Source organism: Belonocnema kinseyi, chromosome 7 (genome assembly GCF_010883055.1).
Source record: "Belonocnema kinseyi isolate 2016_QV_RU_SX_M_011 chromosome 7, B_treatae_v1, whole genome shotgun sequence".
Classification (NCBI taxonomy): domain Eukaryota; kingdom Metazoa; phylum Arthropoda; class Insecta; order Hymenoptera; family Cynipidae; genus Belonocnema; species Belonocnema kinseyi.
Window position 1 is genome coordinate 1,263,385 of NC_046663.1, and position 10,405 is coordinate 1,273,789.

Consider the following 10,405-nt stretch of genomic DNA (forward strand, 5'->3'; position numbering starts at 1 on the left):
CAGTATATTAATGAAAATTAATCTTTAAAGTATAAAACATTATAATTTAAAAAATCATATTTGTCATTAGTAGAAACATGAAAATAACAAAGGAATAAATAAGTCAATAAATAGAGTCAATAAAAGAGTCATAATAAAGGAATCATAATAATTTATATTTTATTAAGTATAAACACAATTACCTTTTTCAGATTCTTTCTCTGAAAATTCAGTTTATTTCTTACCATATCGTTTAATTTTCTCTATTATTTATTACAAATATGTAATTTTGTGCATATAGAAATTGCGCTACTCATTATCAATTTATTATTTATTCCGTAGTTCCGTGTTTATATGTAGCGATACATGTCAACCTTTCTAACCTCAAACCATGTTTCTACTGCTTTACCGTCATATTTGACGAAAAATGAGAAAACCAGAATTCGATTTCGTAGTACGGTGAGGGCAGCACCTCGATAGGACAGAAAATATGATGTCCTATATATATATAATTCCCCACTCTGACGCCCCGTACCGCATCTACGTTTATAATATCTTTGATTCAGTTCATTTTTGCCCTATTTTTCTAATATGTTCGTAAAAGCTAATTCTTTCTATATAAGTGTATTTGAAAAATAGTTTTTATTTTTTAATTACTATTTAATGAAATAATAAAATGATAATAATCATTATTCATTACAAAGATATTACAGAAATAAAGTTTTGTTCCAAGCATTTGCATAGATATTATAATTGATCCATTGTTTCCCCTCAGCTTTTAAAGAAGTGATTTAGCTGATGGTTGAAGTGAAAATACCTAATTTACCACATTGAGTTCGCATCTAGGTTCTCAACCAACCCCATGCATCGCCTCCACTTTTCTGTTTTCTAACGATCCGAAGGGGAATTGTCGGTTAACATAATCCAACAGATGGTGCCACATAAAGTAGGTCTGTCTTTTTCATTGAATTGCATTAAGGAAAAAAAAATAATTAAAAACTTGATGCTGTTTGCAAATAAACAAAAAAAAAATAGATAAAAAATAAGTATATTTATTACTAATTATTTAAAAACAGAAAAAGTCATGAAAATATGTAGTTTAATATGAATAAAATTTAATTTTGAGATACATTTTGAAAGCAGTTGGAACTTTATATTTTTTTTGATTTACTTTGTTCATATTATTGATTTTATTATTTGTTAAAGTTAAAAAAATATATATATTTTTTGTTAAAATTATTAATGTAGCTAATGAAAAAATTCATAATATTAAAGACCTCAATGGCAAAAATATTTAAAACATATATATGATCAGAAGAATTAATAAAAAATATATGACGTATATTGTATATTGAGGGAATAATTTGGTAAAAAGTTAATAAATAGACTAATAAATGAGAAAGTGGATTTAATATTATTTAATATAATGTATATATTTATTTAAATTGAACCGAATATCATATATACATTTATACAGTGCAATCATTTATTTGTTGCTTAATCTTGAAAGCTTTTTTCTCGCTGCATTCAACCCCCAATAATTTTATTGAACATTTTTTATTTAAAGGAGATTTTGAATTGAATAGTTAATTATATTATTGCAAACCTCGTTTCTAAAATGAACAGACTATAAACTATTAAACTCTATAAACAAACGTACCGTACTCATGGCGGAATGTAGGAGGAAATTCACTTTTTTCGTTCAGCTTGACGCTCCGAACGTTTGTCTTCTCTATTTGTTTATTAATAATTTTTCTACTCAAAGCATGGAAAACCTGAAATTTTGTACATAACAATTTTTTACTTTTTGATAACAGATCAGGGAAACTTTATATTGTCTAAAATTAATGTATGTTTAGGGACTTATAAAATACAAATAATTTGTTTAGCATTCCATTTATTTGTTGGAAACAAATTTGATAAACAAATTAACAAATAGTTTTACTATCTGTAAAATTCGTTGGTGCTAAAAATGCTTCACATTAATGTAGGAATTACATTTAATAACAAAAATAATCTAAAAGTTTATAATAACTATTGTTATAAACAATTCTTGTGGCAAAACATTATAATTTGAGATTTTAAAAATTATTATATTATTATATTTAATAATAGTTCATAAAATATAACAATTTAAATTTTTGTAAATACATTAGATAAAGAAATTCAAAATTTTGGTTCTTTCGCATAGAAATTTTTTTGTTTACACTGGAAATATTTTAAGCTGTTGAGCGAATAACTGCTAGTCACAAAAATATGTAAGAAGTAAACAATAATCATTGTTGTGAATAATTCTCGTGACAAAATATTCAAATCTAAGTTTTTATCAAAGTTCTTATTTTCTTTAATCCCTACAATGGCTATGGATATTCCTAAAAAATGTATCTTTGATCATATTTAGTGGAATATAACAACTTACATGTTTATAAACAATTTACATAAAAAATGTCCCCATGTTGGCAGTATCACTTGGAAAAAGTCGGGTTTTCAATCGTAATAGATTGGAAATGAATCATAACACTGCATGCTAAGATTCACTCAATACAAAATCTTTTGACAATATCCCACCGACTTGGCCATCAAAGAAAATTTTAATTTGATAAAACCTTGAGTTTAAATATTTTGTCACAAGAATTGTTAATAACAGTGGTTATTGTTCACTCTTCTAATATTTTTGTGACTAGCAGTCATTCGTCCAACAGCTTAAAACATTTCCAGTGCAAAAAAATGTTCTATGTGAAAGGGCAACCATTTTAAATTTGTTTGTCTAATCTGTTTACAAAAATTTAAATTGTTATATTTGATCAAATATTCTTAAATCAATTTATTATTTTAAGGAATACCTGAAGTCGTTTTGGCCATTGAAGGAACTTATAATATGAAAGATCTCAAATTCTAATATTTTGACACAAAAATTCTTTATCACAGTGGTTATTATAAACTTTTAAATTATTTTTGTTATTAAATGCCATTCCTACATTAATGGGAGGCACTTCTAGCAAAAAAAAAAAATGTTTTTCACCGATAATAAGACTTTGTTCATACTTTGGCTGAAAAAATTATTAATAAAAAAATAGAGGAGACAAAATTTCGAAGAGTCAAGATCTATAGAATTTAATGATCTTTAATTCAAAGCAGAAAAATTCAAAATCGCAAGAAAATTGAAGGTTCTGGACATTTTTGAATGAAAAAAGTGCATTTCCTTCAACTGTGCGTCATGAGTACAGTACGTTTGTTTATAGATTTTAATAGCTTATAGTCTTTTTATTTTAGAAATGAGGTTTGCAATAATACAATTAACTATTTAATTCAAATTTTTAAATAAAATTATTAGCGACTGAATGCAGCGAGAAAAAAGCTTTCAAGATTAAGAAACAAATAAATTATTGAACTGCATAAATATATATACGATGTTTGGTTCAATTTAAATAAATATATACATGATATTAAATCCATTTTCTCATTTATCATTCGTGTCATTGACTTTTTTCCAAATGATTCCCTCAAACATTTTAATTATAATTACCACTACTTTTTAAAAATATTTCCTTCAAAAGTTGAAATTTTTAAGATTTTAAAGGAACGAAGATTCTTTACTTTGCAACTTAAGTTGTAGTCTTACATATTCTAATTATTATTATATTTATATTGACTATAAGTAATATATTTTTCATTAATTCTTCTGATCATGTATATGTTTTAAATATGTATTTCAAAATTAAATTTTATTCATATTAAACTACATATTTTCATGACTTTTACCTTTTTGAAATAATTAGTAATAGTTACTCTTATTTTTTTATATATTCTTTTTTGTTTATTTGGAAACAGCATCAAGTTTTTAATTATTTTTTCTTTTTCTTAATGCAATTGAATGAAAAAGACAGACCTACTTTATGTGGTGCCACCTCCTGGCTCAGTTTGACCTTCATTTCCCCTCCGGATCGTAAGAAAACTACTACTGCATACACATACACGGTCGTGGCAGGTGACCGTTCTCAACCAATCAGATTTGCCATAAACCAACAAAGTAGCTAGAAATAAATCTTATGAAAAATATAAATTTCATGATTAATTCATAACAGGCCTCGGTGAAAAGATACCTAGTTTGTATGAACTCAACGAACGACCTAAATTAAAAAACATTTTGATTTTTTTTTATTAAAAATGAATTAAAAGTACTTTGGAAAAAAAACAACTAAATTTAAATTTGTTGGCACCAGAAGAAGTTGTCAGTCTCAACAACAGAGGGCCAGGACATTACCACAACTGGAACTGACCATGAGAGCGTGGCTCTATCTGTGCTTCTATCTTCAGATTGTGAATTGTGACTCAGTGTCAGTCAGTATCCAGCTGTACCTCGTCTGTTATAAGTATGCTTAAAATAAAAAATATAATTTTCATTTAACCAAAATTGTGTGATCTTCCTCGACTGTGATCCTGGATTGTGTCTCCGTTACCGGTTCCACGGTGGGTTTTTGGGACAAAATTATTGTTACAGAACTGATTGTAACCCAATCTCAACACACTTGACAGTGTTCCACCAAACCATGCCTAGATCTTTAGAATCTTCAGTGTCAATGCAGATTATTACGGACTGATATATAAATTGTGTAATGTGAAGACAAGAAGTCTAGAAGATGGAGATGAAGATGTTTGTCTGGTGTTTCTGGACCCTCCTGTGTCTGGACCTTGTCACTGCCAGGATCCACAAATTGGAAATAAGGGTCAGTTTGCCCATGCGTCAGAAAAATTATCAAATACAACCCCTTTTAATTGCACTCTCCATAATATTCATCAAAATAGATTCGCAGTGTGTGGGAAAAGTGCAATTCGTCCACCACCTGTTATCGGAAATTTTCGGCTTTGACACTTTTTGTCTCGTGATTTTAGGTGTCATAAAATGTCTTTATTTTCAGAATGACAACCGCCGATACATTTCGCTGAGCACATTCGGCTTCTATAAAGGCGGAATTCTCAGTGTGAATTTAACGAATTTCAAGGCGAGACCCTTCAACGAAAATCATGTGGTAAGTGATTTGATTTGACGTTTCTTACAAGATTACGATATTCCTGTAAATTTAAATCCTGTGTTTGTGTCGCGATTATGTCGAGCCAAGAATGAAGCATGGGGGCAAATTGATCTATAAATAACAGTTCAAGGGCGCGCCACGTACAAATATAAACATTAAAGTGCAAAATGGCACACTGCACTTGCAGATCGACCAAATTTACGTATAATTATAAAAAAAAAAAAAAAAAAAAAGTTAGCTCGCTGCGCGGTCTGATTTCTCATCGAGCGCTTTGCGCACGGCTCGCAAATTTAACTTTCCTCAGAGCAAGTCGATTGAGCACGCAAAATTCAACTTCGTGCTCGGTTATTTCCGGTCCCCACTTCTTTCAACATTCAAATTTAACTTGAAGATTCTTGGAAGTTTAAAAAAAATTTAAGGATCTTTGGACAACAGAATCTTTAATTTTCCCATTCAAATTCAATAAACCGAAGTGAAAAAAGTGGAAAGAAACTGAAGGCTTCCTTCTTTTTTATTTATTTATTTATTTTTAGATGCTTCAATTTCTTTGAAATAAGACAAGTTCTTTATGACTTTTGAATTATAATTATATTATAATTTAAATTGTAATAAAATGTAAAAAGTATTTTGTTCGTGATAAAAATAAGTGGTTTAAAATAAACAAAAAGAATGTTTGAATTGGATAAATTTTATAATTTTTTAAGATTATGGAACGGCAAATAGTTTATAATTCAAACAATTGGATGCAATTGAGGCCAATCGAAAATTTGAAATAAACTACGATTGACTGACAATTAAAAACTACTCTCAATAAAATATAATTGGAAGCAATTGAAAGTTTATTGACTCGGAAATGACCTGGAATTTAATTAAAAACCCGGAAATTTACTTCTGATCTTAGAAAACTTTCAAGTTTTCATTATTTTAATTATTTTGATCAATTTGGAAAAATGATTTCTACTTTGACTACATAATTAAAACTGGGGCTTAAAAGAAAGGAGTTTGAAAAAGCTGATCCAAGTGAAAAATAGGTCACAGTTTAAAAATTCTTTCTTCCAAAATTTATAAAAAGAGAGTACTTTAAGTATTTTTTAAATTAGAAATAGTATTTTGAAGATGAAATATTACTGAATCACAATATACACTTTTTTTTTAATTTTTCGTTGGGAATTTGCCTTTTTTTATCGAAAATTTAATTAATTGCGTTTCAAAGCTAATCTCTTTGGTTAAAAATTAATTTGTTGTTATTGCAAGAATCGTCATTTTACAATTAAAAATTAATCGCTTTTTACAAATTTAACTACTTTGTTGAAAATCAATTTTTCAACTAAAAATTTTAATATTTCAGTAAAAAATTTAATTATTTTTCTAAAAATCCGTTTCTTTGTTGTGTAAGAATGGGATTTTTAACAGAAAATTTATATATTTTAGATGGAAATTCAGTTCCATGATATTTTTTATTTAGAAATTAAACAATTTCATTAAAAATGTATAAACTTTGTTAAAATTTCGGGTTTTTTGTAGAAAATTAATTTATATGGTTGAAAATTCATCTTTTTTGATGGTATAAGATTCCACTATTCCACTTGAAGATTCATCATTTTAGTTGAAAATTTATCCGTTTGGTTGAAAGTTAGTTTTTTCAATTGAAAATTTAACATATCTATTTTGCGTTGACAATTGGCCTCTTCTTGTTCAAAATTGAACAATTTGGATGTAATTTTTTCTTTTTTGATTCAAAATTCATTTTTTTTTTTAATTTGCTTATTTTTTAAAAAGAAATAGAGATTTTTGGGCAGAAAATCGCCTTTTTGTTTGTAGAAAATGATTTTTTTCTTTAAAAAATAATTTCATTGTTAAAAAATTCTTCTTTTTGGTTGAAAAATCAATTATTGCATTTAAAAATATTCATCATTGTAGTTAAAAATTCATCTTTCAGGTTAAAAATAAATTTACTTGGTTAAAACGTTAACTCTTTTCTTGAAAATTGTTGTTTTTTTTATTGAAGATTCATCATTTTAATTCAAAATTCATTTATTTAAATACCAAAATTATCTATTTTATTGAAAATTTATTTATTTCTTTGGAAAATTGCGTATTTTGTTTAAAAAAAACTTTTTTGGTAAAAAATCGACTTTTTGTAGAAAATTATATTTTTAAATTAATCTTATTATTTAAAAATTTTTCTTTTTGGTTGAAAATTCAATTATTGCAGTTAAAAATATTGATATATTTAGTTAAAGTTCATTTGTCAGGTTAAAAATAAATTTACTTGGTTAAAACGTTAACTTTTTTCTTGAAAATTGACATTTTTTTATTGAAGATTCATCATTTTAATTAAAATTCATTCATTTGATTAAAAAATGAGCTATTTTATTGAAAATTCACTTACTTCTGTGGAAAATTGCGTATTTTGTTTAAAAAACAATTTATTGGCTGGAAAATAGCCTGTTTTTTTTAGAAAACGATTTTTTAAAAATTAATCTAATTGTTTGAAAATTTTTCTTTTTGGTTGAAAATTCAATTATTGCAATTAAAAATATTGATATTTTTAGTTAAAGTTCATTTGTCAGGTTAAAAATTAATTTTAATTTGTTAAAAAATTAACTCTTTTGAAAATTGAAGTTTTTTTTATTGAAGATTCATCATTTTAATTAAAATTCATTCATTTCATTAAAAAATGAGCTATTTTATTGAAAATTCACTTACTTCTTTGGAAAATTGCGTATTTTGTTAAAAAAAAAAATTTTGGTAAAAAATCGACTTTTTAGTAGAAAATCATATTTTTAAATTAGTCTTATTATTCAAAAGAAATTTCATTTTGGTTGAAAATTCAATTGTTGCAGTTAAAAATATTGATATTTTTAGTTGAAAATTAATTTATCAGGTTAAAAAATAAAATCTTTTCTTGAAAAATGACCCTTCTTATTGAAGATTAATCATTTTAATTAAAATTCATTCATTGATTAAAAAATGAGCTATTTTATTGAAAATTCCTTTATTTTTTTTTTGAAAATTGCGTATTTTGTTTAAAAAACAACTTATTGGCTGGAAAATAGCCTGTTTTTTTTAGAAAACGATTTTTTAAAAATTAATCTTATTGTTTAAAAAATTTTCTTTTTGGTTGAAAATTCAATTATTGCAGTTAAAAATATTCATCATTGTAGTTAAAAATTCATTTTTCAGGTTAAAAATAAATTTACTTGGTTAAAAAATAAACTCTTCTCTTGAAAATTAATTTTTTTTTATTGAAAATTCATCATTTTAATTCAAAATTCATTAATTTCTTTAGAAAATTGCGTATTTTGTTTAAAAAACATTTTTTTTGGTTAAAAAATCGACTTTTTTCTAGAACATCATATTTTTAAATTAGTCTTATTATTCAAAAGAAATTTCTTTTTGGTTGAAAATTCAATTATTGCAGTTAAAAATATTCATCATTGTAGTTAAAAATCCATCTTTCAGGTTAAAAATAAATTTATTGATTAAAGCACTCTTCTCTTGAAAATTCATTTTTTTATTGAAGATTTATCATTTCAATGAAAAATTCATTCCTTTGAATAAAAAATGAGCTATTTTTCTGAAAACTTGTTTCTTTTTTGGTGGAAAATAATTTCGTTCTTAAATCGAAAATACTATTCCAGTTAAATATTCAATAATTTTAGTTAAAAATTCTTTTTTTTTTACTGAAAATGTAATTATTCAATTTTGGTTGAAAAGTTACCTTTTTTTCAGTTGAAATTTCTTTTTTTTTTTGGTTAAACGTTGATTTTCTCAACATAAAACCTAATTATTTAGGTTGAATGTTTATCTTTTTTTAATTAACATTATTTTTTGTTGCAAGTTTTACTATTTCAGATGAGGATCCATTGTGTTAGTTGAAAACTAATTTTTTTGTTTAAAATTCAAGTTGAAGAGTCATCAGTGAAGCTGAAAAATATTTTGTTTTTACTAAAAATAAAACTATTCCATTTTTTGTTGAAAATTGATTTCTTTCAATTTTAAAGTCCAACTTTTTGGTTGAAAATTTGTCTCCTTTGTTTGAAATTTCAACAATTTGGTTAAAATTCAGATAGCTTTAGGTAGAATAATAATTTTATTGTATAAAAATGTATTTTTTTTGTTGTTAAAAATTCAAGGATTTCAGTTAAATAATTAAATATTAATCATTTAATTTAAAAATTCATTTATTCTGCAATTTAATTGATATAATTACAGTAGAACTTTGATTATCCGGCCTTCGATTATCCGAGGGTCCGCGTTATCCGAGGCAACGTGACGCATCCAAGCACTCTCGGATAATAGTAGGGTTTGCAATTATTAATAAATTAATAAAGATAAATCCAAATTCGTAATTCGTTTCCTTTCATTTATTTATATTTATTTTTCTATTTAAAATACATTCAAAAAAAGATAACTTCCGAATTTTCTACTTCATCCGTATTATCCGATTGTTCGATTATCCGAGTTATCCCCACCCTCCTTCACCACATTACCTCGGATAATCGAGGTTTTACTCTACTGTCTGTTATTCAGTTGAAAAAATGTTGTTTCCCAGTTTGGATTTACACTGGACAGAACAATGAGTGATGCTATGAATCCATATTTGGATAGTCATCAAGATAAATGCTTACTGCAAGGATCTTCGGTTCCAAAATCAGACCGCGATCAAAGAGATGAGACTGCAGTCATATATTTCACGATGGACTTGAAAAACAAAAAGTAAGTACTACCAAATTAAGGAGAGACTCTAGGAATTAGATTTTTATCTCTTATTTCTAGAAGTCAGCATTTTTTCCCCTATTTTTTTAGGATCGGTTTGAAATTTGGAGAGTACTTTTAGCTTAAATGTCTCATTAAACGCAATATACGGAGAATACGATGTGAGAATAATATGATTAAGAAAAAGCTTGTACTTGAATTAATAAAAAAAATTTCAGAATGAAAGTGAATTGCAGTAGCAAGGACTGGAACATGATTCCAGTGATTCAAGGCAAGAGAGATTCTATATCGGCTCGATTCAGCGACAGCGCACTTATTCCACGTCGGAAACGAAGCGCTTCCAGTCACGGTAACATGAAATTCACGTATTTATACACTCTCTATTGCCAGCTTTTCTTCTTCCTTATTAAGGGGAGATTCCGGTCATAATTTTTCTAAAAATTGGAAAAAAATTTTCTTCATACTTTGGTAGTAGGATGAGTGATCCAGTGGCTGAACAGTCACCAGTGAATGAACACTAATGCGAAAAATATATAAATATAACCTTTCAAAGTTAGACTATTTATGAATTTCTATACCAGGTGTATACATATGAAACCGGTATTGCCATTTAGCGGCCAGTAGGCACACTTGTAGGCACTGTCGGAACTTACCATTTGTGCTAATTGGCG

At 26.4% G+C, this 10,405-nt stretch overlaps 1 protein-coding gene across 2 annotated transcripts in view; it reads left to right on the forward strand.

Moving 5' to 3' along the window:
- The first annotated feature begins 4,323 nt into the window (after positions 1–4,323).
- Positions 4,324–10,405, forward strand: part of LOC117175826 (protein GPR107) — a 19,642-nt gene continuing 13,560 nt past the window's right edge. For both annotated transcript variants that reach the window (XM_033365586.1, XM_033365587.1), the window contains exons 1-4: positions 4,324–4,706; positions 4,899–5,009; positions 9,571–9,734; positions 9,953–10,083. In XM_033365586.1, the coding sequence (XP_033221477.1) occupies positions 4,620–4,706; positions 4,899–5,009; positions 9,571–9,734; positions 9,953–10,083 (493 nt within the window). In that variant the 5' untranslated portion in view covers positions 4,324–4,619. The remainder of the gene's footprint in view (positions 4,707–4,898; positions 5,010–9,570; positions 9,735–9,952; positions 10,084–10,405) is intronic.